The 25,364-nt window shown below is 33.5% G+C and overlaps 1 protein-coding gene across 1 annotated transcript in view; it reads left to right on the plus strand.

The window, feature by feature from the left end:
• TTLL7 (tubulin tyrosine ligase like 7) overlaps positions 1-24,555 on the plus strand; it is a 152,685-nt gene extending 128,130 nt beyond the window's left edge. Inside the window, exons 20-21 of the mRNA XM_057714942.1 lie at positions 8,886-9,059; positions 19,879-24,555. Coding sequence (XP_057570925.1) covers positions 8,886-9,059; positions 19,879-19,999 — 295 coding nt within the window. The 3' untranslated portion in view covers positions 20,000-24,555. The remainder of the gene's footprint in view (positions 1-8,885; positions 9,060-19,878) is intronic.
• Positions 24,556-25,364: the final 809 nt, after the last annotated feature.

Genomic DNA, 25,364 nt, shown 5'->3' on the forward strand with positions numbered 1-25,364 from the left:
ACGAATTCATTATTTTTCAAATATCTTAAAAATTTGTCCTTTTCTGCCTCCGAACCACTAGTGTCAATGATTGGGCTGCCTTTTATAACCCCACTTCTCCAATCCTCTCTGCATTATTTAAATCCTATGCGAAGACCCAGACTATGCCCTTTTTTGGTAAAACCTTAACAGACTATTCTAGTCTGAAATGATCTCTGAATGTCCTCCATGTAAATATTCTAGTCATCTAGTACTGAATCACTTATACCATTTGCAGACTTATTCTCACCACCATAATTTTCCTCAGCTACCATTCACCAACAGGGAGAATTCATAAAGTGCTCTGGGTTGTGATGAAATCTGAGAATAATCTTGGCCATATATTATTTCTACAGAGACTTAAGTGAAACATTTGAACTGTACTCTATGGCCCTTAGTTGATGGCTGTCTGTAGAAGTTCTCTTAATCTAAAGTCATAATTAGAATTCTTTTTCTGTTTGTTGATCCATGGGTTGGAATGTTGAACATGAATTTCAGCCACTCTTCACAAATGGAAAGCAGTGAGATAGTCTGCTACTGAATTTGGTGCTGATGATACAATTTTTGTAATTAACTCGTTTCAGAATCCTTTTCTCTTGTATCTGGCACAATACTCCCCCCAAATGTCTCCAGTGGTATCTATTACTGCTAGTAATGATAATGAAAGTAAATAACATTCATTGGAAGATTACTAAGTGCCTGATACTATTTTACATATTAAATATTTTTATAATTACCACTATAATATATCGAGTAAACTATTATTACTATTCTCATTGTATAGATGAAGAAATTGAAGCGTAAGGTATATAATTTGCCCAAGTTTTCAGTGAGCCTGGATTTAAACTAGGTTGTCTGAGTCAAGAGACCAAGCTCTTAACTCTATGCTTTATTCACTCCTCTCAAAGCAGCCTTGCCAGCGCTTGCCAAGCTTGCTATTCTGTGAGCCCCACAACATTAGCCAAATCGCCATCCCATTGCGCTTGAGCAGACGGAGCAGGAGTAGCATTGAGTCCAATTCGACCTCCATTCTCCATCTATTTCTTTAAAAACTTCGTGGTTTATAGAAATGAGTTTTACACCAGATTTTGGTTTTTTTGCACCTTTACAAATGACATTCCTAGGCTTCTTCAATTTAATGAAGTCACATATAGTGTTCTGTGTGTTCGATTGGCACTTTGGACCCAGAACAGTTCTACTTATTCTTTGAATCATATCTAGTCAATGTATACTCCTTTAACCTTTGATCTAACAGCCTAGCAGTCTAGGTAAAAATCTACTCTTAGCTCAGTTCTAAAGGAATGATTTTAATAGCAGGTGCAGCTTTCTTTCACAGTTAGGTGTCAAACTATTGGAAAAAATATTATCCAAATTAATCTGGGCCACCTTGATTCCTATCTCTGCCTGTCAACATCCCAATAATAAAACAAAATGAATAGACCATTCTCTGTCCACATCCAAAAACATCAAAGAATATTGTAGATGTTTGCTGTAGGTTTTTCTAGAATTGACCCAGGGGTTTTGCTGATGAATCACATAGAAAACACACTCATCCCCCTTTCTTGATCTTCTAAGCTGCTGAAGCCCTTGGTCAGTGACCCTTTTTTTTTTTAAGCTCTTTATTGGAAAATAATTGCTTTACACTCTTGTACCAGCTTTTGAGGTACACCAAAGTGAATCAGCTGTATTTATACATATATCCCCATACCCCCTCCCTCCCGCGACTCCCTCCCACTCTCCCTGTCCTGGCCCTCTAAGGCATCACCCAACATCGAGTTGATCTCCCTTTGTTATACAGCAATTTCCCACTAGCTATCTATTTTACAGTTGGTAGTGTATATAGGTCTATGCTACTCTCTCACTTTGTCCCAGGTTCCCCTTCACCCCCAGCCCCCCAACCCTGTGTCCTCCAGTCCATTCTCTGCATCTGTATCCTAATTCTTGCCCTGTCACTGGGTTCATCAGTACCACTTTTTTTTTTTATATTCCGTATATATGAGTTAGCATACAGTTTTGTTTTTCTTTTTCTGGCTTACTTCACTCTGTATGACAGACTCTAGGTCTATCCACCTCATTACATATAGTTCAATTTCATTCCTTTTTATAGCTGAGTAATATTCCATTGTATATATATGTCACATCTTCTTTATCCATTCATCTGTTGATGGACATTGAGGTTGCTTCCATGTCTTGGCTATTGTAAATAGTACTGCAATGAACATTATGGTACATGTTTCTTTTTCGATGATGGTTTTCTCTGGGTATTTGCCTGGGAGTGGGATTACTGGATCCTATGGTAGTTCTATTTTTAGTTTTTTTAAGGAACCTCCATACTGTTTTCCATAGTGGCTGTACCAACTTACATTCCCACCAACAGTGCAGGAGAGTTCCCTTTTCTCCACACCCTCTCCAGCATTTATTGTTTCTAGATGTTTTGATGATTACCATTCTGACCAGTGTGAGCTGATACCTCATTGTGGCTTTGACTTGCATTTCTCTGATGATTAGTGATGTTGAGCATCTTTTCATGTTTGTTGGCCATCTGTATGTCTTCTTTGGAGAAATGTCTATTTAGGTCTTCCACCCATTTGTGGATTGGGTTATTTGCTTTTTTGGTATTAAGCTGCATGAGCTGCTTGTATATTTTGGACGTTAATCCTTTGTCTGTTGCTTCGTTGGCAAGTATTTTCTCCCATTCTGAGGGTGTCTTCTTGTCTTATTTATGGTTTCTTTTGCTGTGCAAAAGCTTTTAAGTTTCATGAGGTCCCATTTGTTTATTCTTGATTTTATTTCCATTATTCTAGGAGGTGGGTCCAAAAGAATCTTGCTTTGATGTATGTCATAGAGTGTTCTGCCTATGTTTTCCTCTACGAGTTTTATAGTGTCTGGCATTACATTTAGGTCTTTAATCCATTTGGAGTTTATTTTTCTGTGTGGTGTTAGGAAGTGTTCTAATTTCATTCTTTTACATGTTGCTGTACAATTTTCCAACACCACTTATTGAAGAGGCTGTCTTTTTTCCATTGTATATTCTTGCCTCCTTTGTCAAAGATAAGATGCCCATATGTGCTTGGGCTTACCTCTGAGTTCTCTATTCTGTTCCATTGATCTTCCTTTCTATTTTTGTGTCAGTACCATACTGTCTTGATCACTGTGGCCTTGTCGTATAGTTTGAAGTCAGGAAGCCTAATTCCACCAATTCCATTTTTCCTTCTCAAGATTGCTTTGGCTATTCGGGATCTTTTGCATTTCCATACAAATCATAAGATTTCTTGTTCTAGTTCTGTGAAAAATGCTGTTGGTAATTTGATCAGGATTGCATTGAATCTGTAAATTGCTTTGGGTGGTACAGTCATTTTCGCAATGTTGATTCTTCCAGTCCAAGAATGTGGTATGTCCCTCCATCTGTTTGTGTCATCTTTGACTTCTTTCATCAGTGTCTTATAGTTTTCTGCATACAGGTCTTTTGCTTCCTTAGGCAGGTTTATTCCTAGGTATTTTATTCTTTTGGTTGCAATGGTAAATGGGCGAGTTTCCTTAATTTCCCTTTCAGCTCTTTCATTGTTAGTGTATAGGAATGTAAGAGATTTCTGTGCATTAATTTTGTATCCTGCTACTTTACTGAATTGTTGATTAGTGCTAGCAGTTTTCTGGTAGCATCTTTAGATTTTTCTATGTATAATATCATGTCATCTGCAAAGAGTGACAATTTTACTTCTTCTTTTCCAATTTGGATTCCTTTTACTTCATTTTCTTCTCTGATTGTTGTGGCTAAAATTTCCAAAACTATGTTGAATAATAATGGTGAGAGTGGGCACCCTTGTCTTGTTCCTGTTCTAAGAGGGAATTCTTTCAGTTTTTTACCATTTAGAACCATGTCGGCTTTTGGTTTCTCATATATGGCTTTTATCATGTTGAGGTAATTTCCTTCTATGCCCATTTTCTGGAGAGTTCTTATCATAAATGGATGTTGAATTTTGTCAAAAGCTTTTTCTGCATCTATTGAAATGATCATACGGTTTTTATGCTTCAATTTGTTGATATGATGTATCACACTGATTGATTTGTGTATGTTGAAGCATCCTTGCATCCCAGGGATAAACCCCACTTAATCATGGTGTATGATCTTTTTAATGTGTTGTTGGATTCTGTTAGCTAATATTTTGTTGAGGAATTTTGCATCTATATTCATCAGTGATATTGGCTTGTAATTTTCTTTGTTTGTGACATCTTTGCCTGGTTTTGGTATCAGGGTGATGGTGGCCTCGTAGAATGAGTTTGGGAGTGTTCCTCCTTCTGCAATATTTTGGAAGAGTTTGAGAAGGATAGGTGTCAGCTCTTCTCTAAATGTTTGATAGAATTCACCTATGAATCCATCTGGCCCTGGGCTTTTGTTTGTTGGGAGATTCTTTTTTTTTAATTTTTTAATTTTATTTATTTATTTATTATTTTTTTGGGGGGTACACCAAGTTCAATCATCTGTTTTTATATGCATATCCCCATATTCCCTCCCTTCCTTGACTCCCCTCCCCCTCGAGTCCCCCCCACCCTCCCCGCCCCAGTCCTCTAAGGCATCTTCCATCCTCGAGTTGGACTCCCTTTGTTATACAACGACTTCCCACTGGCTATCTATTTTACAGTTGGTAGTATACATATGTCTGTGATACTCTTTCGCTTCGTCTCAGCTTCCCCTTCACCCCCCACCCCCTCCCAAACCTCGAGTTCTCCAGTCCATTTTCTGTATCTGCATCCTTGTTCTTGTCACTGAGTTCATCAGTACCATTTTTAGATTGCGTATATGTGAGTTAGCATACAATATTTGTCTTTCTCTTTCTGGCTTACTTCACTGTTTGTTGGGAGATTTTTAATCACCATCTCAATTTCAGTGCTTGAGATTGGTCTGTTCATATTTTCTATTTCTTCCTGGTTCAGTCTTGGAAGATTGTATTTTTCTAAGAATTTATCCATTTCTTCCAGGTTATCCAATTTATTGGCATATAGTTGCTTGTAGTATTCTCTTATGATCTTTTGTATTTCTGCGGTGTCGGTTGTTACGTCTCCTTTTTCATTTCTAATTCTGTTGATTTGCGTCTTCTCCCTTTTTTCCTGATGAGTGTGGCTAATGGTTTATCCATTTTGTTTATCTTCTCAAAGAACCAGCTTTTAGTTTCATTAATCTTTGCTGTTGTTTTCTTCCTTTCTTTTTCATTTATTTCTGATCTGATCTTTATGATTTCTTTCCTTCTGCTTGCTTTGGGGTTTCTTTGTTCTTCTTTCTCTAATTGTTTAGGTGTAAGGTTAGGTTGTTTATTTGATATTTTTCTTATTTCTTGAGGTAGGACTGTATTGCTATAAACTTCCCTCTTAGAACTGCTTTTGCTGTGTCCCATAGGTTTTGGATTGTTGTGTTTTCATTGTCATTTGTTTCTAGATATTTTTTGATTTCTTCTTTGATTTCTTTAGTGATTTCTTGGTTGTTTAATAGTGTATTGTTTAGCCTCCGTGTGTTTGTATTTTTCAGTGACACTTTTTATCACATGCAGCCTCCTGGGAGTGCTATTCAGAATGATGCTCCACGTTGTGAATACGTCCTCTTCAGGGGAGTAGCTCTTGGAAATTTTCATGAATAAAATTATCCACCATGTTTTACTGAGCAAGGGAAGCCTAGGTGCTATGGGACTCAAACTCAGGCCACAGAACTCAGGAAAGGTGGCCAAGGGAAGTAACATTTCAGCTTAGACTTGCAGGAAGAGGAAGAAGAGGAGTTTGCCAGGTAAAGCGAAGAGGAGGAGGCAGGGGAACTATTGGAGAAGGAATGTATTATTTGGAAAAGCCCTCTCTCCATTCAAATCCTGATATGTAAACCCAAAGAAAAGAATCTAGTTTAGACCCTTAAGCCAAAGACATTTACCTATGGAAGTTTGTCATAAAATAGCTTTTCTTTTACATTCTTTGGGAAAGAAAAATTGTAAGGAATATTCTAAGGCAGCAGTCTGCTTCTAGGATGAATTATATACCTACCTGAAAGTGTATGCATATCATATAGACTAAAGTGATGTGAATCTTACTGTTTTCATTTCACTTTCTATTGGATGTTATGTTGTTAGTACTTTTCAGCTTGTTAATCTTTCTGTTGCTGATTGTCCAGTTGTTGTAGTCCAAATTTTTTTTTTAACTTTCCTTTCTTCTTTCTCCTTCTTAACTTTGGGCTACTCAGTCATTCATTAGGGCTTCTACCAGAGGAGAAAGAAATGAATGTTTCACTTTTTAGATAGCTGCTTTATTAAATATTTTGATGAAAAAGGTGGTGAAAATTATTGGATTACTGAATAATACGAGGCTTTTCAAGTCTCTGGATTTCATTAATGATTCTTCTTTGTTACCAGGTGGTTATTCAGTATTCTGTATCTTATTGTATTATTATTAAAAATGTCATTTGAAGTCATTTCTTTTCATATTTCTCTGAGGATTAGCGAGTGCCAGAGAGAACTTTTTAACCATTTAATTTTTCTTTTTGAATTCATAGATTTTGGCCCTCCCATTTCCTTGGAATTTAGATTTAGAATGCAGGCAGATAAGACCCTGAGCTCTTTGATGAAGGCACTGGTATTTTAAATTACTTCCCCTTCCTTTTACCTTCTGAAAATTCTTTGTGTTAGTATTGAAAATTGAGATACTGTAGTGTCCTAGAGGCATTTCACATTACTCAGCTGTGCCAGGTGAAGAATAGGTTTCTTTTGTGTAGAGGGGTACTGTTAGCTTAGTACCAAACAAAGCAAGTCTTGGTCATTTTCTTTTTTCTTTATGAGTGATTCTGGCAAATTGACACTCAGTTATAGATTAATAGAGTAGAATGTGATCTTTGGTCAATGGTGGTGAACATACACACCAAAATTAAGTAGAGAACCTTGATACATATATTTATTTAAAATATTTAAGGAACAATGAGAGAATGAGGCCCCAAAGCTGCTCATATTGTAACTCACATATTACTCAGAATGTTACATCAAATTAAGGTGTTATAGAAGAAGCTCCTTTGTCTTTCTTCCATTTTTGTTTGTTCTTTTCTTACTTCTATACTCCAAGTTAGGAAAAGAAAAATTACCATGATGTGAGTGACCTGATAGTGAATCTAATCAAATGGCTCCAAATCAAAATATAAATATATTCAGATTCAGAGGGCAGGGTGGTGATGGACTTTTACAGAAAATATCTAGAATCCCAGGGGGGAGAAAGTACAAGGGCTCAGCTGAAAGTCAGAACGTTTTCTTTGTGTATTTACATTTACATGAAATTTTATTTTTCCTGGGTCCAAGCATGTAAGGTTTGCTAGATCAAGACATATTAGTTATAAACATATTCCCTTATTAACTGGTGTTCTCCAATATTTTTCTTGATCACATTAAGTAATTTGGAGATATATATATATACACACAAACACAAAGTATAGATGTGTAAACACATGTATATCATATCTATTTTTCTTATATTTAGTAATAAATTAAATTTTGAGTTAATTTAAAATATTACTGTTCCTGGAATGAAAATAACTTTTAATCCTTTTTAAATAATAAAAACACTATTATATTCAGCCCTGAACATCTCAGAACATGGAAGAAAATTTATTCCTTTCCATCTACTTATTTGACTCTCATTCCCTTTAAAAAAACCTGTCATTCACTGATGACATGCTGTCTTTTTGGGACCATGTTTCTCCTGAAAAGATAAACAGTAGCTTTTCTACTAAAAAATACCTTTCTGAGTTTCTAGAACATTTTTTTTTTAATTCCAAAGATCAGATATCCACAGAAGACTGAAAATGGAGTCTTTGAATTTCCCATTGGGAAGTACATTTCTTCAGAAAAATATTTTCCTTAATATTTTTTTCTTTCTGAAAACCTGATCTTTTCTCTCTCTAAGGGTTAAGCCAATTGGTTTATGTAAAATGAGACTTGAACCATTACCAAGTTTCAAAGTAAACTTTCCCCTTGAGGCTTGAAAAGAGTTTCACTTACACTAAGGAAATGAGTGTCTCTCTCATTCTCTCTCTCTCCCTCTTTCTCTTCCTGTTTCCCTCTCTCCATGGTGGTGGGGTGGTAAGATGTTTCCTGATTTGGGCCATGACAGTCAACTTAGGAACTGTGAACACATATACGTGTGGTTACACACACACACACACGCACATGCACACACACATGCATTTAAGTTTAAGTTTACCAACAGTGTGTACTACTGTCTGCTGTGCACTAAGCTGGGTGCACTGAAGAGGGGAGGACACTGCCTTTGGGACTGCAGTAGGACAGTACTTGTTGAGATTACATTACTTCTACAGTATAGAACCTGTGCTCTAGGAATATCATGGACATAATTACATATGAAAGTGTTTTGAAAGGGGTGTCATAATCAAAAGATTAACCTAAATTCTCCTGGTGCAGAGGGATCACAAATTAAGTAGCAGCAACTTTTTAATTCATTTATTGGATCATTATTAACATAAAAATAAATATAGTTTCCTAGAAAACCTAAATTCCTAGAATACCTAATTTTTGAGAAATTAGCTCAGCATTTCACGATGTTTTAATGTAGAGTAACTCAATTTTTAGGAGATGTTGGGAAACCATCTTGTTAGCTACTCAGAGTTAGCAGCAGTAAAGTCTTTAAAAATATGAATTCTATGTTGTATTTTTTAATGTAAAGATGAATTTACAAATTTGTATATTTACTTTGTACCTCTCAACCATCTGTAGTCATTTCCAATGTGTGAGGCCATTTCTACTTTTTTTTATTGGTTTGTTGCTAGGTAAATGATATAACTAGTTGCCGTTTTTAACAGTTACACAAGGTCATGTATGTTTCCATGCCAACAGATCCTCTTGGGAGAGTATTTTCAGTAAAAGCCCGGAAGTGGTGACTCCTTTGCAGCTCCAATGTTGCCAGCGCCTGGTTGAGCTTTGTAAACAGTGCCTGCTAGTGGTTTACAAATATGCAACTGACTCAAGAGGATCACTCTCAGGCATTGGTACCGATTGGGGTAATTCCAGGTACTTGTTTACATTTCCTAGACCCTGTGAGTTTTATATAAAGTAATGTGCCACAATGCCGTTTGAAATTGAAAGTCTCTTTTTGTCTATATGGCTAGAGAAAAAGCTTAAGACTAAAATGCATACATGCTATTATCTATAAGATTCTTTTAATTTGCACAACCTTTACCTTTAAAGGACTGAATAAGGACAGCAATCACAAACCTGAAGGTGACAGAAATAACCTACATGGAAATGGTATTATTTAACTTATATACTTTTGCTTTCCAAAGCCAAGCAAGAGCATACAAGATGGTAATTAATTTTTTCCCCCAACAGGGTTATTTCAACATTTGTCCTTTATCCTAATATAATTGAGAAGATGCCTTTAATTTTTATTGTTCAGTATGCCTCTACTATTCCTTTCAACACCAAACAGATCTGTGGGAGGTGGATTTTGTTAAGTTCCATTTAAAAATTGGATTTTTATAAATATTGTCCAGTTAAAATAGGTAGTTTTCCAAAAGTATGAAAATGTTTTTAAGCTGAAAGGATACACAGAATAAACAAGAAGTACACTTTAGCACTTCTCAATACAGTCTTAGTTCCCATTAGAATTAAAGACAGATGTGTGACTTTTAGTAAGTGTAAGTTGTAGTACTATCAGGATGGAAGAGCGTAAACTATCACTTTGAAAAACTAAGTGATAGTCAAAAGATAATAGGATCTGCTAACAGCTGAATAGATAGTGAGGAAAATGGAACTACTGTAGCTTGGATTTTCTTTTTGAAACATCTAGCAATTGATCTGTTTGTTAAATAGATCACAGGGAATATAATATAGCTAACTTTCTACAAAATTGACCTGCAGCAGCAGAATGGCTTGGAATATTTTTCACAAAAGGTATTATTGAGAGATATATTTTTAATCTTTGTTTGTCTTATATTTTGTCATTATACTGTTTCAGTATAATGCAGTACTTTTAACCTATTTTAACTCTTCCCCTGCAAATGGAAGCTGATTGATCACAAAAATGATAGAGGTAAAGTTAGACATTAAATATTTAAAAAGTGTAACTACCCAAGCTGTATTCTACAGTTTTAATGGTTTGACTGAAGCAAATTATTGAATAAAGTTTATTTTACTTTCATCAATATTCTCATGTGATTTAAAAGAATGATGGCCATCTTTAAGACATTACAACATATAAATGAAGAGTCTTCCCTTTAAGGAATGATACTCCTTGGGAGCATGATCAGGAAAACCTTAAATTCCAGTCTAGGAAGGATGGTTTCAAATTTTTTTAATCACCCTTGCAATTCCAGATTTCATAGCCCATTTTCTGTTGAGGGATCATGTAACTTTTGTGGGCGAGCAAAATAGGATGTCTTCCTGGCTATTCCATAGGGAGAAATTATACCTTATATTTACTTCAGTCCTTTTTATTTTCTTCCCCTTCTGGTGGTCAAAAGAAATATTCCTCGCTTTGGAATCTTGAGTTCTGGACTCTGATAAGTACTCACTATGACCCCAATGTAGTGATTATAAGCATTAGGGGAGGGGCGGGCCAGTAAACACATCCTTCATTCCTTCCCAAGTTCAGAACCATTTGAGAGAGAAATGTGGGAGTCAGACAGATGATCATCAAAATGTAGCTTCATTACTGAGAAAACCTATTGAGGGACATGGAGTAAATGTGAGCCAAGTAAGTTTTCTAGTACTGAATTCCAGAATAAATGTACCCGTCCGGTCAAAGACAGAGCTGGATCAACCCAAGCCTTCCACTAGCACTATCCCGTGAAGCCTAATTCTATTAGTGTCGGCAGGAGAGCAAGTAAAAATACATTCTTTCTGCAGATGGGCTGATCCAAAAAGAGAAAGGGGCTGAGCCAAGCATGCCTAGTCCTTTCTTTTCAACCTGCAAATCAGATAACTCACTTCTGGCCAGTATAACTCCAGGCCAGAAAGTCTATACTGGTGAAAGTTTTACTTGGAAACACAAAGAAGAAAGAGAAATAAACATGTCTTCCTAATATCTAGCTAATAAAGTCCAAATCAATGTCATATTAATTTAAAAACATGGAAAAAGTAGCCATATGTTTTTTCCCTTGTAGATTAGGAACCTATAGCATTTTGTTTTATATGTGGGAACCAATTAATTTTATATTTATTAATAGATTAAGTTCATTTTTGAAGTATACCTAGTAAAATATAAATTTATATTTATAAGTAAATATAAATATGCCTGATGTAAATAATGTATAAGGTATACCTAACTATTTTATGAGGAGATATCTTTTTGGCTAATTTACCTGTAAAATTAAAAGAGAAGAAAATAGAGCTAACATCAGTCAGGTTCTTGGACCATCTTTATTTTGACCACACATCTGCAGGATATTTTTAAAAGGCTTAAAAGTGTATGTGTCACCTAGTACATGGAAGAGAGTGGCCTTCAACCTTGCAGTCTCACAGAATAACAATTTAACAGGCATACCAGCTGAGAAGCCATTTCTCATATCTATCTCTACCGCTATATCTATATCTATATCTATATCTATATCTATACCCATATCTCTAGGATACTAGTTTCTTTGGGACCAGCTCAATATTTCACTGTAACTAGACTTATTTGGAAAGCTTTGGGATCACCAAACAATTTTCAGTCTCAGCATCTCTGTATTTCTATCTTACATGTACTGAGCTTCCATATAAGCTCACTTCTGAAGCTGAAAACATTTTTTAAAAACTACTGAGTTAGGGCTTCTGCCTTTGGTAATAGAGCAAGCACTAGGTATTTGGACAAATCCTCCCTCTGCTGACAATAAGAAAAGCTGGACAAAATACCAAAACATTTGCTTGAAGACATCAGAGAGTTAAAACCAGGTACTTGTTAGTGAGTACTTGTTAGTACTGAATAGTGCTTTTCACAGACTCATGAGCCTAAGGGAAAAAAGTAAGAGTTCAGGGCCTGTCAAATATTGGGGCCTTGATAAACAACATAGATTCCTACAAGTGACAATGTCCCAGATGTTTTGGAAAGCAAAAATTGACAGAATTACAGGGAAAAATAGACAAATCTACAACAATTGAGGGAGATTTTAACATATATTTCTCCAAAAATTAAAGATAAAGAACATTTTAACAATATGATTAACAGATTTAACTGTCGCATAATAGTGCATTCAGTGACCTTAGAATACACTACACCAAGCATACCCAAATCTTTTATAAAAATCAACTATATAGTGGAATAATAAAACATAATTCAAAAAATTGAAATCATACAGAGTATTGTTTCTCATCATATACCATTAAAAATAACAAAATATCCAGAAAATCTATACTTTGGAAAGATAAAAAATACACTTTAAATAACCCGTGAATCAAAGAAGAAATCATAATGGATGTAAGAAAATATTTTTAACTGAATAATAACAAAAATATTACAAATAAAAACTTGCAGTATGTACATAAATCATTATTATATGGATACTTGTAGACTTAAATGAACGTATTAGGGAGGGATAAGGCAAAAGTTGAATAATCTAAGCAGCCATTTTGAAAGGTGACAGAATGATATTAAAGTAAACCCAAAGAATACAGAAAAAGGAAATAATAAAAACAAGAGCAGAAATTAATAATATAATGAAGCAAACAAAAGAAAGAAGATCAAAATGGCAAAAGTGGGTTTTTGAAAAGACTGATAAAATTGATAATCAACCGATGAGACTGATCAAAATATAAAACACAAAAAATTAACTTTAAGAATAGAAATAGAGTTGTAACTACAGGTATTACAAATATTGAAAATTTTATAAGAAATATGAATTTCATCCTGATAAATTTGGTAATTTAGATTGTCAACAAATTCCTTAAAAAAATATTACCAAAAGTGAAAAAAGAAGATATAGAAAGTCCTAAATGGTCTTAATTATTGAAGAAATTGAATCAATACTTAAAAGCCCTCCCACAAAGATAACTCCAGATTCATAGGTCTTTACTATCTAATTATATTAAATCCACCCAGAGAAGAGAGAAAGGAAGGAATGCTCTCTAACTTGTTTTATGAGGCTACCATACTTTTGATACCTGACCAGGACATTATGGCAAAGGACAATGACAGTTTAATTTCACTCCTGTATGTACATAGATGCAAAAATCTTACATAAAATATTAACAAAATGAGCCCAGAAGCCTTAAACAGGATAATGTATCATGACTAACTTTTAAAAATCATTTAAAATATATGGATAAGTCACTTGATAGAATTCAATATATTGTACATTCATGCTTAAAAAATACTTATTTAGCAAGTTAGAAACTAAAGGGAAATTCCTTAATCTAATAAAGTATAACAACAAAAGCCCTACAAGCATATACGTAATGGTGAAATGTTGAAGTCTTTCCTTCTCAGATGAGAAACAAGACAAGATTGCCTGTTATTACTGCTTCTATTTACCGTTATACTGGACCTAGCTCATTCAAGGAAGCAAGCCAAAAAAGTAAAAAGAATTGGATTTGAGAGAAAGAACTAAAATTCATTACTAATGGATATGATTGTGTTGATAGAATCTAAATAAATCTACAGATAAATTATTAAGTAAATTTAACAATTTTGATGAAATCAAAGTTGGGATAAAATCAATTGTATTTTTTCTGTATCAGTAACAAACAGCTAGGATATGACATTTTAGATACAATATCATTTTTCAATAGCATCAAAGAATAACTAATACTTAAGAATAAATGTAACAAAAATGTGTAAGACTTTTATGCAGGAAAATGTAAAAGATGGAAAGTTATACATTATTAACTTTTGATATTTGATATTGATATTGAAATCAATATCAATATGTCAGTTCTTTTCAAATAGTTTTTCACATCTATAAGTTCAATGTAATCCTCATATAAATCCCAACAATTTTTTTTGGAGGGTGCAGAATTTGACCAAAGCTCGTTCCAACATTTGTACAGAAAAGCAAAGGGCCAAGAATAGATAAGACATTCTTGAACTAGAACAGTAAAATAGTAGGATTTATTAACTACAGTGTACTAAGAATTATAATAAAGCTATAGTTATTTAAGACAGTGTAATAGTGCCAACAGACAAATAGACCAATGGAACCATTCAGAAAAGCCATAAATAGACCCAGGTACATATAGAGACTTGATTTATGACAAAAGAGGGACACAACTATAACAAATGGGAAAAAAGTTTGTTTAAACAAATGGTTCTGGGGCAGTTGGGTTTCCAAATAATAATAAAAAAAGAAACTTGACTTTTCCTACACCATATACAAAATCATTTCCAAAGAATTGAGTACACAGCTGTGAAAGGCAAAACTAAAGATTTTAGAAGATAATATATGAGAATATTTCCATGACCTTGAGGTATGCAAAGATTATAAAATATCAGACTGAAAAGTACATATTATAAATGAAAAGATAAACTTTACTATATTAAAATTAAGAACATATGTTCATCAGAAGACCCCATAAGAAGGTGAAAAAGCAAGCCTCAGAATGGAAGATGATATTTGCAACCGGTATAAACTACAAAAGATTGTTATACAGACTGTATAAGAACTCCAACAGATTTCTAAGAAGAAAATAGAGCACTCTATGGAAAAATGGAGAAGATACTTGAAGAAGCTCTTCACAAAAGAGTTTTTTTTAAAGGCAGTAAATATTTGAAAAAGTGTTTAGGCTCATACTCAGGGAAACGTGAAACCCATCTTTCAGACCAAGAGTTGATGAGGATGTAGCACAATGGGAACCCTCTTACACTGCTGATGACAGTGAAAATTGTTACTTTTTAAAAAAAAGCTTGGCATCACCTACCAAAGTTAAGCTTTTCTCAGCTATTCTATTCCCAGTAATTCTAAGCAGAAATGTGTGCCCATGTGCATCAAGACCATTATTAGAATTGTCATAGCAGCATTTACTTATAATAGCTAAAAATTAGAAATAACCCAAATGCCTATTCATGGAAGAATGGAAATTTTTTTTGTAATATCTGCTCAATGGAATATTATACAGCATTGAAAATGGACAAACTGCACGTATACACAGTAATATGGATGAGTCTCAAACAAAAATTTGACAAAAGAAGCCAGACCCAAAGGAATAAATACTTCATTCCATTTATTTTTAAATAAAAAAAAGGAAAAACTGAATTATAGTGTTTACAGAATGTGTATTCATGTGATAAATAGGAAGTAATTACCATTGATGTCTGGAGAGTGGATATGTTTATGGGGAGGGAGGGTGCTGTAATACAGGGCTCTAAGGTGCTAGGAATGTTCAGTCATTTAACCTGGGTAGTGGTTATATAAGTAATCACTTTATACTATTCATTTACTGGACGTTTATGTTTTATGCACTTTTTGAATATGTGCTATATTTTGAGATTAAAAAGTTTTAAAAATCAAGTTTAATACATAGTACCATTTTGACCTTAGGCTAAGATAGCTTGATACATCTATCTTAAAACATGCATGGTCTTGCTAATGAGGCTGATGTTAATGACACATGATAATATTTTATCTATGCATTGTTTAATTGGGCCCAGACTCTGTGAGACAGGCATGGCAGAAACTATTGGGCTCTTTTCACCAGTGGGAAAACTGAGGCCCAAAGAAGTTAAATGGCTTATAACAAATCCATGTTGGTAGCATATGACAAGAGGTGGGACTTGAAACTAGGGCCTCCCCCCAAATCAAAGTTAAAACCACAATACAGTGTACTGGATATTATATTTAAAATGCAAAATAATAAGTGTTGGTAAAGATATTGAGAAGTCAGTACTGGTTCAGAATATAAAATGATGTGACTGCTGTAGGAAACAGCAGCAGTTCCTCAGAAAGTTAAATACAGCATTACCGTATGATCCAGCAATTCCACTCCTACGTACATACCCCAAAGAATTGAAAACAAGGACAAACCAATACTTGCACACCAGTGTTCATAGCAACATTATTCACAGAGGTCAAAAGGTGGCAACCGCCCAAATGTCCATCAACAGATGAATGGATAAATAAAATGTGGTATGTACATATATATATTACTGAGCCTATATAAAATTATAAATATGAATATATTATATAATATATAAAATGTATGAATATAAAATATTATTCAGCCTTTATAAAAAGGAATGAAATTCTGATACATGCTGCAACATGGGTAAACCTTGAAAGCATGCTAAGTTAAATAAGCCAAACACAAAAAGGACAAATATAGTATGAATGAGGTATCTCGAATAGACAAATTCACAGAGATAGAAAGCACTGGGAGGAGGAGGAAATGGGGATTTAGTGTTTAATGGGCACAGAGTTTCTGTTTGAGATAATGAAAAAGGTTTGGAACCAGATCATAGTTGTGGTTACACAACCTTTGTGAATGTATTTAGTGCACTGAACTTGCATACCTAAAAATGGTAAGGAGTTTCATGTTATATATATTTTACCACGATTAAAAAAAAATCAAAAAGAACACAGCCCAAATACGGCAATGAACTTTATTTACCTTTTGTTCCCCAAACCAGGAAGCTCAGTTTATTCTGGGGGGGATCAGGAGTCCTGGTCTTCCTCCAGGAAGATCTCAGAGGTGGGTGTAGCTTAAGTTTCAAGACTAATTACTTACCACTCTTGAAATACTTCATGTTCTAGATGTTGTCCATGTTCACCAATAAGTTGGTCCATGACAAACCAAACAATTCTATCTCAAGTAGGAATGAGACAAATGCATGTTTTATATTTATATGATGGATATGTGAAGATGTGCATAGCTAGTCTCAGAGATGAGAAGTAAGGGTATGTGCATGAAGCAAATAGGGCAGTCAGAGGTGTTTCTCCTTGGAATGCGTTAGCTACGAGTTAGCTATTTTTGAACTTCGAGAGTAAGCTACGATAAAAATAAAGCTGGAAACTTCATGTTTTTTGGTGCTTTAACACACACTCTTTAGATACAGTCTATAAATCCACTTTCTAGAGATTCTTCCTGCTAAAAATATCAAATTGTATTATTTAACTTCATTGCAAAGAACATTTCAAAAATAATCTTTGGTGTTCAGCTAGTGTGGGATCTCCCAAGAGATATTAATGGAGATATTAAGGCAAATAATCCATTGTGTTTCCCTGTAATGCTTTAAAATATCCCATAGCACTTGCTTTAGGGAAGCAAAGTGTTTCTTCCAATGTGATTTTATATGCTTTTTTTAGTTCATACTGAATTTCTTTTCAAGTCTTTAAAAAAGTTTCATTTTAGATTTTTCTGCTTCTATTAAAAAGTTTAGTTTTGTGGATATATAATGGTCCTACTTTCTAGGTTTTTTTATACTTCGTATTTAAGAAAAAATGAGTATAATCATTGTATCCGTTAGTTTTATTTTATTTTTTTTATGTGATCTCATGATCTTTTTTATTTTTATTTTTGAATTTTCCCAAAAAAAAACACGCATTGCCCATATAATTTTTAAAAGATGGCACAGGAAGAAGTAAAATCTAATGAAATGATTTTCATGAACCAACATCATCTATCACCAAAATGGCAATTTATCCCCGTTAGTTTTAAAATTGGGATTCATGCACAGAAATGACGACATACTATAGTTGCTGGGAGTACTGGTTCTGGAGTGAGACCAAATGGATTTGAATTCTGGCTCTACCACTTACTAGCTACATGACTGTGGGCGAGGCATTTAACTCCTGTACACTTTGGTGTAGTCATCTTTAAAATGGAGCCGATAATAAATATATGCCATAGAGAAGAATCTTTAGAAATTACTATTAATATTTTTAAGGCAATTATAATGGTGCTGGAACACAAAAACACTTTTTAAATGCAAAATAGTGTTAAGTGAAATAGTGTAAGTTAGCTATAACCCTGGAGTTTGTACTTTTTTCATCTGTGAAAATGGAGATCTTTATCTCAGACGTCTATGTGAATGCTATTGTAATGTCAGTAGGAACTATTGCTTGGAAATTCTTCAAAAGAAAGTCGGCAAAGGTTACTGTTTACTAGAATAATTATCAATGAAATCAGAATGTATTTTCATTAGAAGACAGCATAACTTTCAACTAATATGGAATAGTGGGTTTTGATCAAACACGTTAGTTCCTTTAGCACCTTTGCCCTAGATAGGAAGGGTAGCTTTTCCCTGGCAGAAGATATCAGATCAATCATGACTCCGCTAGCTCTTGACATAATAATTAATCCATGTAAATTACCCAAGTGATATTAAGAAAATAATTTATATAATCTGTGATGTGAGAAATCAATTGTTTCATTATTCATCACCCATTGTGCAATTTTGATTTAATTTAGTTTGTTGTATATTACTTTACTGCTCTATTAACTTAATGATTTGAGCAATTATTTATAGTGTGTGATATTAAGTAATAGATTTAGGGGATATTATCACATAATTCATGATGAAATGATGTTTTGAATATTATGGAGAATTCTGCCATTTTAATCTGAGTGCTGCATGCAGTTTGATCATAATGAAAGCAAATTCCTCTTCAAAATTCACACAACTACGAATGTAATTTCCCGTTGGCACAGAGGTTAGCAGTTACCAGCATTATTTGGTATAGAATTGGTAGCTAATACTTGGCTCTCAATTTCTTCATATATCTTTGGAAGTATGATACTGTGGCTGGAAGATTCTAAAGTCAAGTGAAGAAAATAAGTGATTTGATGCTCTGCCTTTGTTTCTTTTTTCAAGACTAATTATAAATCTCCCTCTGTTGCTACTTCTGCTCTTGGAAATTTTTTAAAGATATCTTTGTCCTGACTTTCTAGCATGTCCTTCTCATCATTACTAGGACTTATGTTTTTAATGGTGATGCTTATTTGCATTTGCTCATGTGGATTTCCTTGATCATTTCTCTCTTGACATACAGATTGGACTGGCTTAATGCTAATCAGAGGTTTTTCCAGAGAAAACAGATTATACAGCCACACGCTCTTATTTACAATTACCAAATCCTAAAGTTCTGAAAACTCAAACTAATAAAAACAAAGGTAACCAATTTATTGGCACATCTGAATTGACATGAAGTTGTTAGAGTCTTTATCCGATTTGTTGTGAATATTTCTACATTTCACTACAGAACTATTAATAATTTTTTTACAGGATGCTGCCCCATGACCCTGATGAAGATGTTACACTATGTATAGTACCTACACTAAATTGTCCTAAAATCTTGAAAATTCATGTATGCTGAAATACGTTTGTCTGCAAAGGTTGCATGCAACCTGTAATCATGATTGGTTTTGGTTTTCTGTAATCATAAGCACTCAGTAGCCCAAGAATATAAAATTTACAATCTAGTTATGAATGTTAATCTTTAACTTTTTCTTTTGATTACCTATAGTCATAATACACCAATAATATATTATTAAATTAAAATCAATTGTTTCAACATCCTTGAAACAATTATTTTAAAGTGGTTAGCCAAATTCTCATGTCACATGTTTTTAAGCAATATTTGACTAGTTACACACATTATTTACAGAGATTAATGATGAATTCCAAATTAGCATGAGTCATACAAACAGTCTCCTAGCATGTGAGTTCATGGCTTTTTATGGGATGTCTTGGGACACTAAGATCACATGTTGCATCTACAGTCAACTCTTTGCATGAGGCTTTATGACCTTCTCCCTGCCTCCCCTCCTCAACTCAGGAGAGGAAATCTTTTCATGTGGATTACATTATTATAGTATCATTTCTCATGTAAGTTGTACAGATTATTAACTACATAACATTTTAGTGACAGATGTTAATATTAATTTGTTTGTAAAAGTCTAATTTTTTAACTATCATTTTTAGGTATTTACTACCAGGAAGTACACAATTCTTCATGAGAACACCAACCTACAACTTGAAATACAGTTCACCTGGAATGACTCACTCCAGTGTTTTGTTTACATCCCGATATGGCCATTTGTGAAACAGGGGGGAAGATCGCCATGGGTTATGCATAATAGCAATTCATATTTTCCCCAACTTAGCATTGCAAAGACAGTGACCTTTAAGTGCTGTTTTATGTATATATGACATGTATGTATGTGAAACTATACACACATGCACTCAAGTAACAGATATATTTATTATAATATATGAAAGAAGAATTAGCAGGAAACTGGATATAAGATATAACCTTTCTGGAAATGTAATAAACCATGTTAAAATTGTTTACACGAATATGTGAATGTCTAGAATTTGCTAGGTTTATAATTAATACCTTCCTACTAGAAATGTTATTTTTGCTGCAGAGTATATAAAACAGAATTGATCTTGAAGATCCCATTACAGTGTTGAATTATTTTCTAGATAATATATCTTTTGACTTGAAAAAGCATTAATAGCAAATTACCTTATTAATTATCTTGTATAGAGTAGCCATTTAAAATGAAGACAAAAATTAGAAGCCTGGTGTTGCATGATGATAGGATTAAGTATAAAGAGGGTTTGTCATTACTGTAGCACACTGTAAAGTACTATGAAAATTCCAACCCAATTCTCCAATATTTTTATTCCTCAATGTGGAAAGTTAGCTACTTGTGAAAATGATAATGTAAATTTTCAGGAAGGATCTAGTAAGATCATATTATGATTTAAAATGGAAGACAATCCGGTGGGTTAAAAATAAACAAAACTTACAGCTTGTATTTTTACTTTTTATTGGGAGTCACATACAGGGAACAGAAAATGGTGGTAATGACAAAATCTTTCCAAATGATTTTTGTATTCTTACCACTCTTACCACTCACTTTTTTTTAGAAAGTGTGTCTCTGATAGGTACATATGATCAGATACAATATTCTCTGTTCGAAAAGCTGATATTTTAGACTTATTTCAATGTTACAGAATGATGTGTCACATTTATTTTATGTCTTTCAATGTTGAGGCCAACTTACATTGCAAAGACTAATACAAAGTTTCATATTGCACTGTAGAAAATAATCTAAATTATTGCAAATAAGATTCTGATTACTAGATATTATTAGTCATGGATGTGTCCTTGAGAATTTTAAAAAATCAAAATAGAGTTTGAAGTTTTCTTCCTGTCCAAAGTTATTATGCATAAGTTTCATAGCAGTTTACTTCCTTTTTTTTTGCTTACAGTTTCAAAAACGAGTGAGCTTTCAGTTTCTTTACAAATATAAACAATACGATGGATATCGTTAGATTGTAATATTCATCTTTTAGAATTTTATTTAAACTCCCAGTAGTTTTATTTTTTCACAGATGGTAATTATTTGCAACATTCATGAATGTTTTACCTCCTTTTACTATCCTGAAAGCTTTTTCCAGTAAATGGAGAAATGGTCCCAAAGCAGAAGGAGAACTGAGAGGGGCAAACTGGCCTGCTTTAATTCGCAAGCTGGATAACTGACAACCCAAAGTTGTTAAGTTAGATATATTTTGCTTTTAAAGCCATGTTCTGAGGCTATATTAGGATAAAATAGATTCTTCCCTAAATTTTTGCTAGCTACTTGATTCTTTATGATTACCTACCATCCATATTCCAATGGATACTTTGCCTTGTTAATTGCATCCCAAAGAAGAGCTTGTTATTTAGTCTTTGTGGGAAAAGAGGATAAGGATGTCAGGATAAAGGAAATTGCAGTGTAGTTCTGAGTAGTTATGATGCCATTTTGTGAATTCTTAGACATGTTTAGAATTTTTTGGAATAAATAATGCAACAATTAAATAATAAATATTAACAAAATCATTTTAAGGATGATCATCAAGTAGGCCTTTCCATGGAGCAATTTTAGTTGTTTTTCATTCAAATTCATGATTTATTCATGAATGAGACAATTTCAAGTGTCTGACATGATATCAACCTAGTTTTTGGCTACTTACTTGCATTAGCTTAAATCACGATGGTGACTTAATTTGCTAGAGTGGGTAACTTTAAAAATTCTGTCCTTAGTTATATGAGTGAAATTTTTATTTAAAATGAAAAAAGAATGTCCAATATGTCTCCCCCCGGGAAAAAAAAAAAAAAAAAGAGTAAAATTTAAATGTATAAAACTACCCAGTCAGTTACTGGTGAGCAAATTTCATTCCTCTGGCTACCTAAGGCTGGCTGTTTTGAGCACTAGAAGTTTATTGCCCACATTTGCCTCTTTATACTGATCTAGTCCGATATGAGGAAGTTGTGACTAAGAGCCATGTGCTCGTTATTTATGTATACTACCTGATAGGCTGTGGACTATGGTTGTGTTAATGCTTATGAGAAACTAAGAAAAAGAAGATACAGTAATAAACAGGAAGTCTATAGAGGCCATAGAAATGTTTTAGTGATATAAAATATTTCTTAGTTTTTATTATAAATTTTTTATTCATAGAATTAAAATGTATCAGTGTGAGTGATAGTATGGGTCTGACTCTCTTCTAGGAGAGAAAATAACTTTATCTGAAAAACTCCAGAAGCTATTCAATCTTACCAGGAGATTTTAATAGGGAATTTGGTTTACTTACGATGAAAGCATATTTTCATTCCGTTATTAAAACATATATCCCTGCTCATTCTGTGACTAATGCTTTCCAGAAGTCTATATGATTAAAATGATTCCAGAATTGTATAAGAAGCAACCTTTTAATGTTAAATTATCATCTATGAACATTATATGAGATTGCAGATTAAACACTGTAATTCTCACTGTAATAATCCAGCATTGTAATAGTTACCATTTGCTTTATGTATTCTATTGAAGGAACTATATATGATATTCATATTAAGATTATTGGCAACAAATTTTATTTTACCTTGCATATGTAAAAATGAAATTATAACAGGTTTGAATATGGAAATGGCAATGGTAACATCTGTCAGATGCAAAGATCTACACAAATTTTTTCATACACCTGAATTACGTCTAAATACGCAAAATTTTTCTACTAATTCCTCCACCCAAAACTAAAATGAACCAAACTCAAGCAAAAAACCCCAATCTTCTTCTCAGCTAATATTTACACACAGCTAGATGATAGTGGCTTCTAGACATCAAGAAAAAGATTTCATTGTAATTCTTTTTTTAATTTGGAAAGTATATGATCATTGAATTTTGTTATCTAATGCTAAATTTCACATTTTAACATAAATTAATTCAAATGCTTTCTTCTTTAGCATGACAGAATCATTCCATTTAAAAATTCTCTTTAAATCTAAACTTCCACATTACTTGACATTTTCAAAAGTACCCAAAAATTGATAGTTGCATAAACTCTATTATTTCTAGTTTTCTATAAAGCATTGATTGATTCCTAAACGTATATTCTTTAAAATATAGTAGCAAATACCTTGAGAAGAGTGACAATAAATACCTTCCTCTTCTGTTCTGTAATGCTGTTTTACATTTTGAGTCTTAGTTTACTTGATTCTAAGGGTTAAACAATGAGAAGTGTAAGTACAGTTACCTGTGTTCCTGTGACCTGATGATTTTTGAAAATTTCTTTTTTCTTCAAATTGAGAGATCTAATAAAGTTTTCAAGAACTGAATTAGCTATCTAAATATTTTGGGCTAACGCTACCTACAAATAAATTAAAATTTTGGAAGTATATCGATGATCAAAATTGCATTCCTTACACTGTTGTTTTCTTTCTTTTCTTCTTTTTTTTAAAACTTTAAGTTCCATTTGAAGTTTTGACCTTTGCATGGACAAATTCAAGAAAAGAGAAATCCTGCCTTTTAAACATTGGTTTATGGTGGTGTATTTTTGCCTCAGCAACAATAAAGGTTAGATGTGTTATTGGATCAAGTTCAGTTTTTCTGCTGAGATTTTTAAGAACAATGTTGAAGTTTCAGTGTCTAAAAAGCATTAATTGTCTGGATCCATATGAACCGAGATACATGGCTATAAATAACAGTCTTGCAACCAAAATTGTTAAATTAAAACTTATCGCACACTTTGAGATTCTTGCCCTTTTTTGGTGCCTTTTTGCCTTGTTATGAGTGGGTATATATTGAAGGAAAACTACTCAGGTGAAATATTCTGCATTAACTGGGCTGTATTACCTAAAAAGAGCTACATAAAGTTATTATTTTATCCCCACCTGCTAATTTGAAAACTATTGGTAAAATCATCTTTCAATAGACTAATATTTTCTAAATTAGTAAGAAGACTTACCTTACAAAAAAAATCAGATAATGCTGACATTTCTCTTTCAAAGGCTAACAGCAACAGTTCTTGGTCCTGAGCTGGTTGGTTCATATAATAACTAATGTACATGCTAGAACATTGAATATTAACAGATTTGCTGAAGATTCTGGGTTTGAAGATTAGCTTGAAAGCAATACATTTGCTACCATGAATCATGACTCAAATTATCCCCTTGTGTTTTACTACCTGTATATGAATGCAAATGTTGTTACAGAAAATATGCTTGAGATGTCAACACAATGTGCAATTAGTATTGCATTGTCATGCTTCAGCATGTGATATCTGTATGGTGGTTATTTCAATTACTCAGATATGTTACTATAATAAAAATGTTTAATATAAGAAAGCTACATGTGTCATCAAATGGTTATTTCTCTTTCACACACACACACACACACACACACATACACATACTGTTTTCAGTAGTAGAAGAGATTGGCTCTCAATTAAGCTTTCAGGGTGATGAAATATATTTTCACAGTAATTTTCTTCTGCTGTACAAACAGCAGTAGAATTGTGGGGATAACTTTACCTGCTATTAAATTCAGGTCGAGTAGACAAAATTGGTGTCAATTCCTCTCTTAGTTAGCTGGAAGGCATACTGGTCTAAAATTTAGAAATGACATTTTGATATCTTTCTAGCATCATTATTATAACAATAGTATTACTAATCTGAATAGAAATATGTCAGCATCTCAGCTATGACATTAATTTTTTTCAGGAATTTATAATTTTATTATTAAAGTTTACTAAATATATTAGGATATACTAAGCAGCATATCCCAGTCTTATTGCCACTATTACCATTGTCTATAAGATGATTATATATAAAGAAATTGAATATTTTTCCTTTAAAGAAATAAAGCTCTTTGGAAAAAAAAATCTATCATATGGGCCTTCCTACGTGGTGCAGTGGTTAAGAATCCACCTGCCAATGCAGGGGACATGGGTTCAAGCCCTGTTCTGGGAAGATTCCACATGCCATAGAGCAACTAAGCCTGTGTGCCACAACTATTAAGTCTGTGCTCTAGAGCCCGTGAGCTACAACTATTGAGTCTATGTGCTGCAACTATTGAAGCCCATGCACCTGGAGCCCGTGCTCCACAACAAGAGAAGCCACTACAATGAGAAGCCCACGC

Source organism: Hippopotamus amphibius, chromosome 1, assembly GCF_030028045.1.
Source record: "Hippopotamus amphibius kiboko isolate mHipAmp2 chromosome 1, mHipAmp2.hap2, whole genome shotgun sequence".
In the NCBI taxonomy this organism is placed as follows: Eukaryota; Metazoa; Chordata; class Mammalia; order Artiodactyla; family Hippopotamidae; genus Hippopotamus; species Hippopotamus amphibius.